The following is an 18,054-nucleotide window of genomic DNA, read 5'->3' on the forward strand; positions in this document are numbered from 1 at the left end:
TCCCCTCTGCTTTCTTCTGGCTTGGGCAAAGGGCATCACAGGTGAAAGCGAAGCAATTCGGCATCACCTCCCTCCTCCTTCCCCACCTCTAGGCCCACTCCCGTTCCCAGGCTTGGGAGCATGGGGTGGGGACATGCACTGAGTGCTGCACTTTTATTTAGGTGGGGAGGCATGCTGAAGGAGCCCGGAGGCCTAGAACTGGAGCCGAGGCCACCTGGTAAATACCACTTCCCCTTTCAGCTCCCAAAGGAGATGCCCAGACAGAGACTTTACCATTATATTTTTTCAATGCCAGTGCTGCTCAGCCCTCAGCATAACTTCAGTTTTCATGAATAAACAATGACTATATAAAAATCCACCTTTCTGAAACTGAAATCTGAGCTCAGGTGGAAGTTTCTGTTTTCCCAAGAAGCTGAGCCTGTGTTCCATCAAGAGAGTCAACGTTCTCCAAGTGAGGGGAGCTGTGCCTGGGTCCTGCCTACAAGTCACAGCAACACCAGCTCACAGTGGGGGTCTCAACTCAACAGAAGCCAGAGGTCTTAAGGCAGTGGGTGACCTAGATTGCCGTAGAGGTCAGGCCTGCGGTGCTGGAACACAGGCAGGTGTTGGCGCAACTGTCGAAGGTAACTGAGGTTGACCTGGGCGAGGCAGAGGCCTGGTCCTTCAGAGCAGCGGGCCACCACTGTTCCCCAGGGATCCACCACCATACTGTGGCCATAACTTGCTCTAGCCTCATGGTGGCGTCCACACTGTGCGGCTGCCACTACGTAGCACTGGGTTTCAATTGCACGGGCCCGCAGCAACACCTGGGGATGAGATGTGTGTTCACTTAAGTACATGCAGCAACTACTGGGGAAGTGATGGGCAGTGGACATTGGACATTACAGGCCAATGTGACCATTCTGATAATTGCCTAGGAATGATTTACTATGTTAGCTATTCTTTGACACAAGACAACAATCGGGAATGAATTTTCCCACTAGATGGGAGGGTGAAGAAAGATCTTCCAACTGGAAGGGCCAAGGGAGGAGAATAAGGTTAAGAGAAGGCTTTTCCATTCTGAAGAAAGGTCCTCTTACCTCCCAGTGGGCTGGGCCTGTAACAGACCCAAAGGCCGAAGGGTAGGTAAGTATTTCTGCTCCAGCCTGAGCCAATGCCAGAGAGAGTTCAGGGAACCGCATATCATAGCAGATAGCTAGACCAATCTGGAATGAAAAACAACCTACTTAGCCCCCCTGTTCTGTTTGTCACAGCATCTAGTCATACTCCCACTCCCTCAGGATTTTTTGTCCTCTGCTGCCACTTTAAAGTAATACTGTTCCCCTCCCTCTTGTATATCTCCCACCCTCATCCTTGCACAACTCCCACCTTGCCTGCTGGGGTGCTGACAGGGGACTCCAGACTGGGCCCAGGCATGGTAGAGTTGCTTTCATGCATAGGTCCCTGTCCTGGAATCTCCACGTCACACAGGTGAGTCTTCCTGTAAGTGGCCATTACTGACCCTAGAGTAAGATGGAGAAGGAATACTTAAGTGCTGGTGCTCTAGAAGCCTGGCTTGGTTCCTGTCCTCCCAAGAAGACAGCTTATAAGCTAGAAAGAGAAGTACAAACACCCCTAAAACCTTTGGCCAAGGAAATAAAACAATTTCCTAGAGAATCTTAACTTAGGTCGAAGAACCTGGAAAGAGGCAAGCAAAAGAGTTGTGAAGTCTCACCCTTGCTGTTCAGAAGCACATGACAATTGTAGATTTTCTGAGTCTGCTCCCAGTCTTGGCCACGCTCATGGAAGCCACCCAAGGACAGCCAGAGTCCACATTCCCTGGGGGGGAGGGGACACAGAACTTCTCAAGGCTCTTCCCTTGTATCTGGCAACCCAGGGACACTGCCCAACAAAGGACCTACCTCTCCCCCCCCTCTTGCCCTGATACCTGGCAAGCTGGGTATATTCTCCCAAAAGGTTCCCACCCAGTGGCTCAGACAGGCGTAGTGTCTCTGCAGGGTCCCGTGCAATGAAGTCAAATGCCTCAGGCAGGAAAGCTAGGCAAGCACCCCGTCTGGCAGCCTCTCGAACCAGCTCAGCACACATGTTAAAGTTCTTCTGCTTGTCTGGTGTTGATGTTACCTGGCACACAGCCACCAGGGGCAGTTCCCAGGAGGAAGAGGAGATAGCCATGGCTCTGGGCCTGTGAATGGCACAGGCAGGACTCAAGATTCCCTAGCATGGGGAAACCCAAGTTTAATGATAAGGGGCTCAGGAAGACTGGATTTCCCTTTGATTCTGATCTTACAGGGCACAATGAACCCACTGATCAAATGTTCTGTGAATGGTTGGCATCCTTGTATTTCCCACCCTCCATTCATTTAACAAAAAGCATCTAGTATGTGCTAGGCACTGAGGACACAACAAAACAAGTTACCTGGGCTGTGCACAAAGTACTGAGAGTCGAGGTATTTGGAGTCCAGGACACAAGAGAAGGGACAGGAGCTGGTGAGACTTGATGAAGCCGAACCTGAGGAAGGTGAGAAATCAGGACACCAACCCCCCCTCCCTCAAGCAATCCATTTCTAGGAATCTCTGACCTCTCTCTCACACTGTGAGACTATCGGGCCCTGCCAGTAAAAACTCCCAAGTCTTCAAAACACTCTCTTAAGTAATTATGGGCTACAGGAAAAGATCATAAAGTGGGAAGATGGAGGAAAAGGACTCTGCACAGCACCTGAATACCTCGACCTCCAGTGATCTCACATTAAACTGAAGCCCTTTTCCACAGTCAAACGTTTCCTCAGTTCACAAGCCATCTCCGAGAAACTTCCCTGGTTTTCCCAGCCCCTCTTGACTGAGCACCTGCACAGCTTTATTGACTCAAAGCATATTTCTCCCCTTAGCAGAATCTCTGAAGGGAAGTTACCTCTCGTTCCCACCACCTGGTGGTGTGCAGAGGACACTGGCACCCAGAGCCCAACCCGTGCCCCACTTTCCAGTTAACCCGTCGTTCCCCGCCTCTCCCAGGGGCAGCCTCTCTGTTGCACAAGTTAGAGCGCCGCAGATGGAATTCACCGCGGCTGGCGGGTAGGGAGTAGGTCCTACATGAAGATACGGCCAAAACCGAGCGCAGGATCCACACAGAGGAGCCGCCGGGAGGCAGGGCAGCCGGGGGCGAGTGGGCGGAAACTCCTAGACCGGACGTGACGCAGCGGGGGCGGGGCTGCGCGGGCCGGAAACCCAGCAGACGGCGAAGATGGCGGAGCTTAGCGGTCGCGCCGGCAAGAGCAGCGGGAGCGCGGCGGGGAAGGGGGCGGTGTCGGCAGAGCAGGTGAGGAGCGCGGACGAGGGAGAGCAGCCCGGCTGGGTGCGGAGTCGATGCGAGAAGAGGGGGGAGCGGGTGGCTGGTGCAGGCCTTCACTTCGGCCCCAAATTTGCGTGGCCACCCAGAGGGGAGGGTCTTTGGGGACGCTAGCCGGGCCCCTGGGGAGAGAGTAGGCGGGCTGGTAGGTGAAGGCCACGCCCCGCTCCGCGTGTTGGGTGAGCCTTGGGGAAGGGAAAACCCCGAGATGCACAGGCCTAAGGGGAGATGGGATCGTCACTTTCCTCACTTCATCGTACCCGCGAACAGGATCCGTCTGGGCTAGGCAGCAGGTAACGAATCCCAGATGAGTCAGCGGGCTGTTGTGTAGACCGTTAAGTGACCCTGAAACCTCGTTGACAGTTGCCGTCTCTCTGCAAAGCCACGTGACTCACATACTCGAACAGTCTCGTGTGTCGTACTGTCTTGATTCCGGAGTCATTATTGGACTGAATTTCTTGAGAGACCAGAAACCCTTTTCTAATCCGCGTTCGCATTTCCTCCAGTGCTTAGCTTCGCGGAACGGGTTGACAAGTTAATCAGAAAGCTCTTAGTGGCTTGGGAACCACGGTTTGCTAATAGTGGGGCTTGTGTTTAATAGGAGTGGGAAGAAATCTACATGATGGAAAGAAAAACCTACTTAAACGACAGCTCTTTGAATTAGTTCATTTTTCAGTTATTTTTTGAACAGTTACTACAGGCAGGGGTGTCTGCATAAGGAATTTTTAAATTGACTCATGCAATGAAAGAGCTCTTAGTCTGATGGGGAAAATAAGACATACAAAATGCTACCATGAGGCAGAAGGTAGTGTCCTAACTGTGGTATAAAGTTTTACAGGATTTTAGAGAGGCAGAACCAAATACTTTATGATTTAGAGAGAAAAACGGAAGGGAGAAAGAACCAAATATGTTTTGAAGGTCTGCTATGTGTCAGGCCCTCTGGTAACAGATAAATTAAATAGACCTTGTTTTCAAGTTACGTCACAGACTCACTTGAGGTGAAAACCAAACAATAAGATGTAGTGTTCTGCACAGGCGCCCCTTTATGGCAGCTGGAGGTGGGACCCCTAACTAAGGAGGTTATGGGATTGGTGGGAGCCAGGGGAGCTGTCGTAGAGTGGAGTGGCTAAGAGTAAGAAGTGCAGAGTGGGGAAGACCTGTATTTAAATCACATTTCTCTTGTTTACTATCTGTAGATGACCTCCCATGAATTATTTCTCTCAGCTTTACCCTCATGTAGAAATACAGTGATACCTACCACATTGCTATACTTTATTATGCAACATAAGGCATGTAATGTGTTTTTGCACAGTGACTAGAATATAGTATGTTCTTAATAAATGCTAGTTATTTTGTTTTCTAGGAGAGAGACTCCTTCAGCTCAGTTCTAAAGGATGAGAGTAGTTAGTTCAGCAAAGAAGGAAATGGAGAATTTTCTAAGTAGAGGAAATAATGTGTTTAAAAGCACAAAGGCTTGAAACTGGCTTGCCATTTTTAAGATGCAGGTGGACTTAAAGTTTGGGGTGGACTGCAAGACTTGAATGTGGAGAAAAGGGGATGAAAGGATGTTTCTCAGGTTTCTTTCTTTGATAGATGCCAGTGCTATAGGTAATGTAGGAGTGTAGACAGATTGGTGGGGTCATAGGTTTGTTTTAGGATTTTGAGTTTGGGTTTCTTGTGGGACATTCAAGTAGAGACATTTATCAGGCAGTATGATTTGTAAAACTTGAGTTACAGAAAGAAGTCTGAGTTGGAGATACAGATTAGAGAATAAGGAGCTTATAGATGGTAGACAAAGCAGTGGTGTGGGTGAAGTCATCTAGGGTTTGCAAAGGTAGAAAAAGAAGCAGAATGAGGATGGAACCAATATTTAAGGGGTGGTGGAGAAAGAGAAGCCCTCAGAAGAGACTGAGGAGTGTGATAACTGAGTTCTGAGGATGTTTTTGCTTAACATTCTCTGGCCTTTGTGTTCCAGAGAGAACACTGAGTATAAATTATAAGACTCATCACTGCTGCAGATAGGAGCCACACATGTCCCTTACAAACAAGATGGAAGCAAGTAAATACATTGTGCTAGGCACCTCACTGGTTTTATCTTGTCATTTAATTACTGTCATTTGAAGTAGATTGTATTGTCCTCCCTCTATTGGTAAGGACATTTGAGTTTCAGAGGCTTTAGTTAGCTTACCCAGAGTCAGACTAGAAGAGCAGGGCTTTTGAGGGACTTGAGAATCAGACAAACTTATTTTTCCACTTATAACATGATCACATTAGAGATATTTGAGCTGAGCCTGAAGGATTAGGTAGATTTGAACAGGTGGTAGAAGTAGTATATAGGGGATAAGGTGAGAAGAAGAGAGCTAGGGAAAGCAGAGATTGACATGAAGTGCAGAGACTGGTTAGTTTAGTTAAATCATGAGGTATTAATTAGAAAGATGTGGTCCTTAAAGCAAGCTGAGTCTGCATGGGCAGAGTGAGGGAGTCACAGAAGAATCTATGTTATGCTGTTGATTTTTTTCCCTGTTCCATAAATTATACATAGTCATTGTACATACAGAATGTAGAAAACACAGGAAATGAACAAAATAACTCACTCATCCATGATCCTATTATCCAGAGATAACTTTCTTATGATTTTGGAGTATATGCTTTGAGAGTTTTTTTTACCCTTCCTTTATGTTTTGTATTTGTGTAGCTGGAAAAGGAGGACATGGATATTTTACACGTTTACATATTTTATAAAATTAGTATTATAAGTATATCCTGCTTTGTAATCTGCTTTTTAAGCCTAATAATATATCATGAATGTTTTTCTATGTCATCCCAAGTATTAGGAAAATTAAATTAGCAGCAGTGTATAGGATGGGTTTGGAGAGTTCAAAAAATAGGGGATAGTTTAGAAGACTATTGAGTAGTTCAGACAAGAAGTAATGAAGGCCTGAACTAGGGTGATGTCGGTGAGTCTAAGAAATTGCTGAGGTAGGTGCAATAAATTTGGCAGTTGATGGGATAGGGTGTGTTCAAAGATGAAAGCAAGGTTTCTTGCCTGGAGGGCTAGAGTGGTGTCATTAGCAGAAATAGGGGAGACAAGAAGAGGAACAGCTTAAAACAAGGTAAAAGATGATCAGTTTAGCCTTGGCCTAAGTTTAAGGTATCTCATAGGACATTTAGGTGGAGATGTTCTGTAATAATAGCAGCTACTATTTATTGGCAGTCTGTTATATGTTAGTATTGTCCTCAGTCCTTGATGTAATTAATTGATCCTCACAACATCTTGTGAAACAGATATTACCTCTATTTTATTGGTGAAGAAACTTGGATTCAAAAAAAGAAGTAACTTGCTTATGATCATATTTGAAGCCATTTCTGTCTGACGACAAAACTCCTTTAACTTATAAATGCAGGTCTAGAATTTCAGAGAAGGCTGAAATTGGGTTTGTAGGCAATTAGAATAAATGCAATCGTTGAAACCACAGAAGTGGCTAAGAATACCAGTCGAAATAGTATAGGCAATAAAGGGAGAAGTACTATGAATGGAACTCTTAGGTCGTGTCTTCATTGTAGGGGTGAGAGGATGAACTAGGAAGGAGAAAAAATTGTTGAGACAGGTAGGAAAACCAGATAGTGAAGAGTCCTAAAACTGAAAGAGACTAGAGAATGCACATTGTATCTGACACTTGGCATACTATCTCAGTTCAGTTCTCATTGGTACCCTATGGTGGTGGTTCTCAACCTGGTGTGATTTTGCCCCATAGGAGACATTTGGTGATGCCTGGAAATAGTTTTAGTTGTCACAAGTAGGAGTTGCTACTGGCTTTTGGTGGGTAAAAGCCAGGGATGACATTCTTTAATGCAGAGGACAGCACCACACAACAAAAAATTATCTGGCCCAAAATATCAGTAAAGCTGATGTTAAAGAAACCATGCCTATAGTGTATTAGCTCCATTTTATAAATGAGGAAACCGAGTGGAGTTAAGTAACTTGGTCATATAGCATTTAAATGGAAAAACTAGGATTTGAACCCAGATCAGATCAAAAGTTGGGCTCTTTCCACCATGCCATGTTGCCACTCTAAGGAAGAGAGTTTCAGAAAGCACACCGGAGACTGAGAAAAGGTCACTGGGTTATGCTGCTACATAGGAGGCTGTTCATGATCTTTGAGAGATATAATAATAATTTAATATTTAATAACTAGCATAGGCAGAAAACAATGAGAAGGCCATTTAAAGTGGGTTGAGAGTGAATGGGAAGTGAGGAAGTGGAGGCAGTGAATACAGACTGATTGTAAAAAACTTTGATAAAGAGAAAGGGATGAGAATCATCATGTGATGGAGTAGAAAGGTCAGAGTTTTCTTTGACAGGGTTGAGTATGGTTGTCAGAAAAGGGAGCCCTGAACTAAGAATTTTACATAGTGGAGTCATAACCCAGAAAATGTTTTTCTAGGTGCAAGTAATCATATTCTCTGCCTTTTCTATTTTTCCATTGAACTCAATAAGAGTAAGCGTTGTGTAGTTAAGACCAAGGGCATTTTGGGGATAAAGGTAATGATTGTAGATTTTTCTTTAATTTATTAAAACTGTATGGGGCTGATTAAATAAAAAAAGAAAACAGGAAAATAAATGAAATGGAAATAGTTTGACTTTATTAGAGATTATATATGACGAGCCAAGAATAATGCAGCAATAGAAAATGGATTCTTAAGCAAACCTGGGTAGAAATACCACTTCTGCATATCACTGTTTTTTTTTATCACTGTGTTATTTATTTATTTATTATTTTTATTTTGGTATCATTAATATACAATTACATGAGCAACATTGTGATTACTAGATTCCTCCGATTATCAAGTTCCCACCACATACCCCATTACAGTCACTCTCCATCAGTGTAGTAAGACGCTATAAAATCACTATTTGTCTTCTCTGTGCTACACTGCCTTCCCTGTGCTCCTCCCCCACTACACTATGTGTGCTAATCATAATGCCTCTTATTCCCCTTGTCCCTCCCTTCCTACCCCCCGCCCCTCCAGTCCCTTTCCCTTTGGCAACTGTTAGTCCATTCTTGGGTTCTGTGAGTCTGCTGCTGCTTTGTTCCTTCAGTTTTTCCTTTGTTCTTATATTCCACATATTCATTTGGTACTTGTCTTTCTCCACCTGGCTTATTTCACTGAGCATAATACCCTCTAGCTCTGTCCATGTTTTTGCAAATGGTAGGATTTGTTTTCTTATGGCTGAATAATATTCCATTGTGTATATGTATCACATCTTCTTTATCCATTCATCTACTGATGGACACTTAGGTTGCTTCCATTTCTCGGCTCCTGTAAATAGTGCTGTGATAAACATAGGGGTGCATGTGTTATTTTGAAATTGGGCTCCTGCATTCTTAGGGTAAATTCCTAGGAGTGGAATTCCTAGGTCAAATGGTATTTCTATTTTTAGTTTTTTGAGGAACCTCCATACTGCTTTCCACAATGGTTGAACTAGTTTCATTGTGTTATTTTAACCACTGTTCCCCCTACCCTCTACCCCCTACACACACAGTCCACCAGCCTTGGTCTCCTCCATTTATCAAATGAAGGTACATGTCTTATATAATGTTTGTTCTAGAATTAAATGAGATAGAGTTTAGCACAGTGCCTACATATAATAGTGTTCCTTTACTACTCCAAACTTGAAGGCAGATTGTTACAGGATTATGAAAGAAAAAGGTACTTAAAAAAGGTTTGGTTTCCTTTGCATATTTAAAATTTTCAAAGAAAATAAAGATTAGAAGGCGGACTGCATGGTAGAAAATAAGGAACACAATTTAAATAGAAAAAGTTTTCTATCAAAAAGTTTAAGGAACTGATATGCATTTATATTATATGGGTGCACATAGAAGGAATTATGGGACAGCCATAACTGCTTTCTAGAAGAATCTAAGTTAAAACCTGAAGGAAGAATTTGAGTTAGAGATACATGGAATAAGAGAGGTTTGGGAAAGTATGCCAGGTAAGGTCAAGATTCTGCCCAAATTCCTGAAGGCAAATAATTAGGGAAACTCCAGGTGGTTTAAGACAGCAAGACTGCTAAGTGTAAGAGGTGGAGGGAAGGACTGATTGGGAGAGGTCAGTGGGGCCAGGTCTTTATAGGACCTTTTTTCGCTACATTAAGTAGTTTGGATTTGATCCTGGTATGAGCAGTGGGACCCACTGAAGGTGGGCATAGGAGTAATTGAAGGTTTAGGCATAGGAGTAATATGGCAGTTAGACTGAAATTTTAGGTCACTTTTGTCACATTCTAGGGAGTGAGTTGAAGGGGGCAGATTTGGAGGCAGTGTGGAACTCAGCTAGGAGGCTACCAGAGTACAGGTGAGAGGTGACAATGAGATAGAAGTGGGTAAATTTGAGCATGGTGACTTAGAGATTCATTGGATGTTTATAATGAGTCAAGGATGATTCCAAGGTTTCTGGAGGTAAGATCTCTTTCAATTATTAATAGTTAGAATTAACAAAAATAATAAAAGCTACCCATAGGGCTCTGGGGAAACACATAATCACGGCATTGTTGGTAGCACTGTGAATTCATCTGGTCATCTTGGAGAGCTTTCTAGCAAGAGGAAGTAAAAGCTGTGAGTATGTCCAAATATTTAACATAAATGCTATTTATTACAGAAAGATTGGAAACAACCTAAATGTCCCAACAACAAGAGGACTGGTTAGACAGTTTTTAAAAATATAAAAATAGGATTAAAAAGTTGAGTATTTAAAAAAAAATAATAAAAATACATGACTAGGGTATAAATGCTGTAGCCCTTAAAAATAAGAAAACTATGTCTTAAAGATGAATCTATAAAGAAAACGTGATACATGTAACACACACACACATGGAATATTATTCAGCCATAAAAAAGAAGGAAATCCTGCTGTTTGTGGTAACATGGATGAAACTTGAGGGCATTATGTTAAGTGAAAAGGAGCCAGAGAAAGACAAATACTGTATAATCTCATGTGGAATCTAAACATAGTGAAAAGAAAGGTTAAATAATTAGGACCACACAAAATTCAAGAACTGAGACAGCCTTGGGGATTTCAGGAATAGGAACAGAGAATCATCTCCATAGGACAAGTAGTGTCTTAGCTCAAACTGCCCTCTTTCTGTACCTGTTTGTCTCTACCCAGTATTCAGTTCCTGTAGAGGGACTCTGGTGTAGAATAGGTCACTGTCACTGTAGTCAAGGAGAAAGGGTCCTGTGATTATAACCCCACCGGAACCCCGCTGAGTTAAGGAGGGGGCAGTTCCCTGGTGGGAGGGAGGCTGGGCAGACTCGGACAAGAGTTACTCATTGCGCAGCCTTTTCGTCCCTATGTTACAACTGCCTATTCTTCACCAAACCATAACCTGCAAGATGGACTGGCAGTATCTCACACATAGGCACTCGGCGAGGGTTTGGTGAATGGAATCCCAGACAGACTTAAGTTAGAGATTGCAAATTGTGTTCTACAAGATGTCCACCACTGCATCTTTGCAGAGCCTGCCATTTCCACTGTCTCCTCCCTTACTTACCTTTCTCACCTTCTTAGGTAATTGCTGGTTTCAACCGCCTTCGGCAGGAACAGAGGGGCCTGGCATCTAAGGCAGCTGAGCTGGAGATGGAGTTGAATGAGCACAGGTGAGGAAGCTGGGGAGAAGCAAGCAGTAGGAGAGCTGGGTGTGCGTTTTGTAAGGGAGGGTTGCAGTGAAATGCGACCGAATTCTCAGATCCTGCCTTGTCCTCCTGCTCCAGCCTAGTGATCGATACCCTTAAGGAGGTCGATGAAACCCGCAAGTGCTACCGCATGGTTGGAGGCGTGCTGGTGGAGCGGACTGTCAAAGAGGTGCTGCCTGCCCTGGAGAACAATAAGGAGCAGGTAAGCCAGGAGCCCTGAGGAGAAACTCTGGGCAACAAAGGGCTGAGGAAGGAGAGGCCAAGGATTTAGGAAATAATGGTGATGGAAAGTGTGGGTAGGAACTCATGTTGACGACAGCATAAAAACAGCCTGTTAGCCTGTGATATTTCTGCTATTGCAACTCCTTAGATAAGAGTTGCCAGCTGTGTGCCTTTTCCCATGGGCTCTGTGGCGTGGCTGATTTGGGCGAGGGGAGGCGGTTAGAGCCATGTTTCTCACAGTGTAGTCCACGGATATCTGCATCCGGATCATCTAAAGGACTAATTTACCATGCAGCTTCCTGGATCCACTGATCCAGAACCTTTGGAGATGGGGCCCGTGAAGTGGCATTTTTTAAATAAGCAGCCCAGGTGATACATAATTATGTACACTGAAGTTTACAAACCATTGTTTGAGAAAGGCATATGCTTCGTGTCGGGCCTCTACTATCATCCTTAGAGGTGAAGTTAGAGGCATCATCTCTCCATTTCCCTCATCCATAGTCCATACCAGGTTGGGGGAAGGAGTCCTGAAACCCTTACATAATCCCTGTCACTTGCCCTCCAGATACAGAAGATCATTGAGACACTTACACAGCAGCTTCAGGCAAAGGGAAAGGAACTAAATGAATTCCGGGAAAAGCACAACATTCGTCTCATGGGGGAAGATGAGAAGCCAGCAGCCAAGGAAAACTCAGAAGGGGCCGAGGCTAAGGCCAGCTCAGCCGGAGTGTTGGTCTCCTAGGGACCAGGGCCCTTGCGGTTTTTCTACCCTGATCCCCACTTCTTCTAATATCTCTATATTGTTGTTATTATTATTTTCTCTGCTATTGTAATATTTTTTTGTTAATTAAATGCTTTGGTCAGAATGCTTAGCTCTAGCCTGAAACTTTCTCCCAATATTAGGGGTGGAGTTCGCGTGGGGCCTGGAAAAGCACATGATTCATGGTTTTTGGTTCCATCAGGTTAGTAGCTCCCAATAGAAGAGGAGGCCCCATATTTTATCCTTTTCCTTGCAAATAAAGATGTGTCTGTTTTCTGTCCTCTCCCCAAAAAGATCCAGAGACAAGTGTTGACTCTCAGATTGAAATTTAATAAGCATTTGAAATGAGGCAGATAGCTCTGGTGATAATGTTTTATGAGTTTGCAGCAAAACAGGCTTGGCAGCGTGTCTTGGCACTATTCTTTAGATAAAGAGGTCCAGGATGCAAACCTGTGGACTAGCTGTTCTGCCGTCTTCACCAAAACCCCCAACCAGGTAAAGCTGATCATTCCAAAGGCAGGTCCGATGGCCCATGCGTTTCAGCCCATGGTCTGCACAGGGGAAGTGGAACCACAGAGAGGGAGGCTTTCCTGTTGGGGAAGGGCAGAGGGTGGTTACTGAGGCAGTAGCACTGTGGCACACATGGGGCTCTTACGAAAGCTTGCCCCCTTTCATCTTGATTTAAAAATCAAAATTTTTGATTTTTGAAGAGGCAGGATGGCCTCTTCAAAATTTAATATTCTCTTGTATTCCTTTAACTTGTCAACTAATTCTTCCTCCTCCCACCCCATCACTCCATCCTCTTTTTTTCTGTAGTCTTTAGGTTCTCCTGTCTTTCCACCTTTTCCCCTTCCTCAACCATTAAGCTGCCTCTCACGGGTATCATAGATGTAGAGGTCATTGCAGATGGTGTCTCTTGCTCTGGTCAGGGTTTCTCCACCAAACAGCACAGCAAAGGGCCCCACCACAGAACACGAGTGATGCCGCAGTCCCCGAGGCCCCTGCTGGGACCCCTGCCCTCTGCTCACAAGCCTTGCAAGCTGTTCAGTCAAACAAGGGGCACCAGGTGATTCCTCCTTGGGAGAGAAAGAAGGGGCTGTCTGGAGGGATTTGGAGATCACAGTTTTAGCCCCCTTCTACCCTAAGCAAGATGTAAGTAGATGATACCTTAATCTTCCCATGACTCCAATTCCCAGCTACTTCTGGTTCAGCTGAGTTGCAGCCCCCAAAGAGCAATAGCTGGTGACCTGGCTGGGGCCCATGAGTCTGCAGCAGGGCAGCACAGTGACCTGAGCGTGAGACTGTGCGGCAGCCTTCTTCCTTATAGCTGTGGATGTGCAGGAATTCAGGCCTGAGTTGGGTTTCTGAAAAATGTAAGCACTGGACTGTCTTTTCCCTACCCCTTTGTCCAGCGTAGAAAGGAGGCATGGGCCAGTGCTGTAGGTGGGAAGAGAGGGTGGTAGTTACAGGTAGAGTTCAGCTATCTCAAGCATGCTAGATTCCCAGGAAGCAGGGTGCTTGAGTGAGGATGTGTGGATAAACCAACTGCCTGCGAATTTGTTTAGCCTTTGCTTTTCCAGGGTGGATGAAGGGAGGGGGAAAGGTTTTGGTCAGGGGGCGCCATACCAATAGGTGCGGGCGCCGGGGTCCAGCCTTAAGGTGTAGATGCTTCCATAGCGCCGCTGAGTGCGGGTCCCGCCCTCCCGGCCTGCCACCCGCAGCTCTCGGTCGGAGAGGGGGGTGCAGGTGTGACTGCTGAGGCCCGCAGGGGGGCAGTCGCCGGGGGCCGCGGTCCACGCCTCCCACGCCCCGCGCTCGGTGTCCAGCGTGGCCACTGTAGCCAGGCGGCGCGCCCCGTCCCAGCCGCCCACCACGCAAAGCCAGCGCCCGCCCACAGGCGCGGCGTCATGGTGGCTGCGCCGGGGGCAGCCCGAGGCTACCTCCCGCACCGCCTGGCCGCCAGCCGGATCGAAGACCACCGTATCACTGCTTGGCTCTCTCGTTCCCCCGGCCAGAAGGCCCCCCACCACGTAGAACCGGCCCCGCAGCTCGGTGCACGAGTGAAAGGCCCGCGCCAGGAGCGCGTCCCGAGCCACCGGCCGCCAGGTCCAGCTCGAGCCCCCCGCCATCGCCGTGGGCCGGGGGAGCGATTGGCCTCGGGGTCAGCGGCCGGGAGCGCGCCCCTACATGGGCCCCGGCACCTTGTCCCCCGCGGGCCTCCCCGGAACGCTCCCTACCGGAGGCCCACCCGGATCCCCAGCGCGAGCAAGCGCTGCTCTCTGCCGTCGCCTAGCAACCACTACCGTAGCTGCGGCGCCACCGCTGCAAACTGAAGGTCGCAAAACCCAGGTTACCATGGAGACAGGAGACCTGGGCAGCTACCGGGAGTCGTACAGGGCTGTCACCTCGGCGGCTGGAGTTGTGCGAGGTAAAAACAATCCGGAAAGATTGTTGACCTCAGAAAGCCGCAGGACAGACAGTTCCTCAGAAGGACCCCCTGTTATCTAAGCTGCGCACTGACTTGGGGTTGGAGGTGCACGTGTTGTCTGCAGGGGACGGGGAGGGACCACGTCCTTTCTCCGGCGTTTCTGATTGGTACCTACCTCAGGGATGGAAGGAGAGACGAGGTCCGGGTGAGGCAGTGAAAGCGGACTGAGCACTGCCCTTGGAGTCAGGAGATTCGGATTCTGGTCCCAACTACGTACCTGGCTCTCACGTGACTGTTTTTCTCTCCGGGCCTTCTCACATTTATAAAATGTGCTCTAGGTTTATCCCTTAAGTGCCTTCCAGACGGACTTTGGCGCGGTGAAGGCATGAGGGTCCCCCGTGGCTGGGGAAGTCCTTTCCGCTCTGGCCACTAGAGGGTGGCAGAACACAGTCTCTCGGGGACACATTGCAGTTGTGGGCGTGTGGTTGGCTTGGGGGTGAGGGAAAATACCTCCTACATACTTGGGCCTTGGAGAATTTTACAGTACTGACTTCTGGAAAGAGTAATTCCTATTTCATCTTGCCTCCTGGGCTAATCAACACAAGGAAACTGAGGTACTGTGGCATCTGGAATTTGGCATTAAGGGCAGGGAGCTTCTCCTGATAAGATCCCAGGCAGAAGCTGCCCAGCCTTAGAAGCTGGCTGGGGGTGAGGTGGAGGAGGAGTGAGGAAAACAGACTCCTGCCCCTCCCTCGTGTCTTCCTTTTATCCCAGCCAGGTCCTTGAGGTGTTTCTTAACTCTGTCCCTCCAGGACCCAGTGAAGAATGAAGAGGCCCAGGTCCAAGCTGACTAGTTTCAGCTATAGGATGAAATGTGGACAGATTTCTTACTCTCAGGATAGCTGGGGTGGGACCAAAAGAGGACTTGTGTTCCCCAGTCGTGACGACTGCTACTTTAGCTTTGGTTTCTATGCACCAACCTGATCTCCATTATGCCCGAGAAATTGAGGCCGTAGAGAATAGTCAGGGCTACCGTGGGGATGGACGCGTAATGCAGGCATCTGGTAGCACAGCAGGGCTTTTCCCCTTCCTGGTCTTAACTCTTCCTCAGAGAAAACAGCAGAAGAAGACTACGGGCACGAGGCGCACCTAAAGAGGCGTGGAAAGTTACCAGAATCTGCTCCTCCCAGTACCTTGAGGCTGGGACCCAATAATAGCTGTGAAAGCCTTTGCCCACCCAACTATAGGTTTCCCTGAGTCTGACAGGAAGGAGCCCCAATTTTCCCAGACCATGACTTTTTTAAATCTCTAAAAAAAGATCACTGACTTTCGACGTCCTTGGTTGAAATCCGAAAGCCAGTCTTCTCCCTAAGCCAGCTAGCTGGCTAGCCTCCCAACAGCTGGATTCACGTCTGACACACTCCTAGGATTTAGGTGAGAGGCTGCCTGGGGGGTGGGGTCATTTTGCTGAAACCTTATTGGCCTATATGCCCATTTTAGGCTCTTGCTTTTGCCTAAGTCTTTGGCTGTTCTGCCAGACTCCTTTCTGCCTCTCCCAGATAGAACAGGGAACTCCCCGCCCCAGGGGCCTTTCCAGCTCCTCTCTCCCAGCTTTGTTTTCATTCTCCTCCCACCTTCCACTCCGACTCTGGGTTCTCAGCAGCTGGCATCTCGCTTGCACAGGGAGCCTAAACCTCACACACTCCTTGGCTCTACCCCCTCCAGCGCTGTACCTCCTCCGGTTCCACCTAGTAGCTGGAGGCATCTGTCCATTGCTGCTCCAAACACAGCCCTGGGGAGGAGCTGCCCAGGACTCTGACCTCCCCTGGTTAGTCTGAATCAAGCCAGTGTTTGGAGACAAGAAAATCCGGGGGGTAAAAAAAGAGAACAGGACAGGCTGCACGTGTATGATTTCCTTAACACCCAGGGCAGCATCTAAAGTGGCCTTTACTGGCCCTGTCAGTGATATCAAAAGGGCGCGGGCTTTAGATGAAGTGAGGGTGGGTTTGAGGGAGAACTGGGAGAGAGAGGGAGAAGGGCAGCGAGGGCTGCTCCTGCTAATGACATCCAGGGACAACCGCTGTCCAGGAGTGGGGGTCAGGGCAGATCATACTGAAAGTCTCATAATCTTGTCATGATCCCATGAGTTTGGTTTCAGTTGGCCATTCCTGACAAGCAAGGATCCCCACAGCCCAGCTTCCCAGTCTTAGATGTCTGTCCCAGCCCCAAATCTATACCTCATTGCAAACCTTCACAGAACTTTAGTCTATTTTTTCTTTCCCTTAAACCCATTTTCTGACCCTGGAACCGTCCATGGCTCTCAGTATTGTAAAGTGCAAACAGAAAGCCATAACTGGTCCTGAGGGGGGTCTTCATCACATCCTCAAGACACCCTCAGTTCCTTCTGCTTGTGACTCCCGGGATGATCTACTCTCAGGCCCTCTCTGGCTTTTTCTCCATTGTGCTCTGACCCTTCTACATTTTTTCCCGCCGCTTATTCTGGCCAGTTGACGTCCTGGCGCCATGCCTTCGAAGCCCCAATTCTGGCTTTTTGCTCCCAGCTCAGCCAGAATAAGGACATGGACAAACAGAAGGACAGAGGAACAATCAGGAAAGGAGACTGCAAGAGGCCGTATCTCGAGAGCTCCTCTGATGAGACATGTTCTGGAAGGAGCTTGAGAGAAAAAGAACTGTAAGCTGACTTGGGGCGTTGGGGAGTGGGAATCAGGCAAGGTAGAGAAAGAGGAGAGGTGGGATAAGGATGGGAATCATCTACATTTTTGAGGGACTTGGTGATATTGAGCTAAAAAATATCAGGTCGTTGTTGAGTGGTTGAAATTGAAGGCAGAAGAGGGAAGTCCCTGAGTGATCCCAGCGGAGGGCGGTAGGCATTCAGAAATTTCTGTCTCTGTTCCATTTTGTCTCTGCTGCTTTGTCTCTTTGAATTACGCCTTTTCAGTAACTCTCTGTGTGTGTATTATTTCCTCTCTCTCTGCATCTATCTTTCTCTAGAACTTTTTTTCTGTCTCACTATGACTTGAGATCTCTCACCATTTCTACTTTTGTGTTTTTGTTTCCCTGAATCTGTTCATCTGTTCTGTTCCTTCTCTCTCTCTCTCTCTCTCTCTCTCTCTCTCTCTGTATTGCTGAACAGAGCCAACCATCTGACTTGCCTGCAAGGAGCTTTGGAACCTTCCAGAAGTGGCCAGACTTTTCCATTCAGCTGTGTCTAGAACTATAGAATCAGTTTGGGTTCCCTGACCATAGTCATAAGGTGTTGATTACTGATGAGGACCTAAGAGAACTTCAACATTTGGGACATTTTCAGGGAGTATGATTACCCCACAGAAGATCTTGGCGCATGGAGGCCCGGGCCCAGGAGGGAAGCAGGCTGGCCCGGGGAGGTGAGACTGCGGTCTTTGTTCCTCTCCCCTTTCCTTACGTCTCATGGACCAGTGATTCCTGACCTTATTAATTATCACAGGCAAGGGACCCTGGTTTTGTTTCTTGATCTCTTGCCCTTCTTGTATGCCATGGTCTTTTATGCCACTTCTAGAGTTGAAGGAGAAATTAGGGTTCAGCAGGGCTGCAAGTGAGCCTGGAGGACAGT

At 47.2% G+C, this 18,054-nt stretch overlaps 3 protein-coding genes across 9 annotated transcripts; 1 reads left to right on the forward strand and 2 right to left on the reverse strand.

Annotated features, from left to right (window-relative positions):
* Positions 1-263: 263 nt before the first annotated feature.
* NIT1 (nitrilase 1) lies at positions 264-3,209 on the reverse strand. Of its 6 annotated transcripts, none has more exons than XM_037024055.1 (7): positions 3,088-3,209; positions 2,417-2,509; positions 1,928-2,182; positions 1,715-1,818; positions 1,369-1,502; positions 1,080-1,205; positions 264-806 (listed from the first exon to the last, which is right to left on the reverse strand). In XM_037024055.1, coding segments are annotated over exons 1-7 (981 nt in total). In that variant the 5' UTR covers positions 3,090-3,209; the 3' UTR covers positions 264-539. The 6 variants fall into 6 exon arrangements, with proteins under 6 accessions (XP_036879950.1, XP_036879953.1, XP_036879949.1 ...); XM_037024058.2 differs by lacking the exon at positions 3,088-3,209 and adding an exon at positions 2,909-2,947; XM_037024054.2 differs by lacking the exon at positions 3,088-3,209 and adding an exon at positions 2,746-2,874.
* PFDN2 (prefoldin subunit 2) lies at positions 3,181-12,122 on the forward strand. Of its 2 annotated transcripts, none has more exons than XM_017640065.3 (4): positions 3,181-3,313; positions 10,910-10,998; positions 11,113-11,236; positions 11,822-12,122. In XM_017640065.3, exons 1-4 carry the CDS (start codon positions 3,239-3,241, stop codon positions 11,996-11,998), a joined length of 465 nt encoding a protein of 154 aa, XP_017495554.1. In that variant the 5' UTR covers positions 3,181-3,238; the 3' UTR covers positions 11,999-12,122. The 2 variants fall into 2 exon arrangements, with proteins under 2 accessions (XP_017495554.1, XP_036879958.1); XM_037024063.2 differs by lacking the exon at positions 3,181-3,313 and adding an exon at positions 3,613-3,636.
* A 203-nt stretch (positions 12,123-12,325) lies between these two features.
* KLHDC9 (kelch domain containing 9) lies at positions 12,326-14,330 on the reverse strand. The gene is made up of 4 exons (XM_017640064.3): positions 13,643-14,330; positions 13,184-13,343; positions 12,894-13,092; positions 12,326-12,606 (listed from the first exon to the last, which is right to left on the reverse strand). Exons 1-4 carry the CDS (start codon positions 14,143-14,145, stop codon positions 12,440-12,442), a joined length of 1,029 nt encoding a protein of 342 aa, XP_017495553.2. The 5' UTR covers positions 14,146-14,330; the 3' UTR covers positions 12,326-12,439.
* Between the last annotated feature and the right edge of the window lie 3,724 nt (positions 14,331-18,054).

The sequence above is a fragment of the Manis javanica genome, chromosome 14, assembly GCF_040802235.1.
Source record: "Manis javanica isolate MJ-LG chromosome 14, MJ_LKY, whole genome shotgun sequence".
Taxonomy (NCBI): domain Eukaryota; kingdom Metazoa; phylum Chordata; class Mammalia; order Pholidota; family Manidae; genus Manis; species Manis javanica.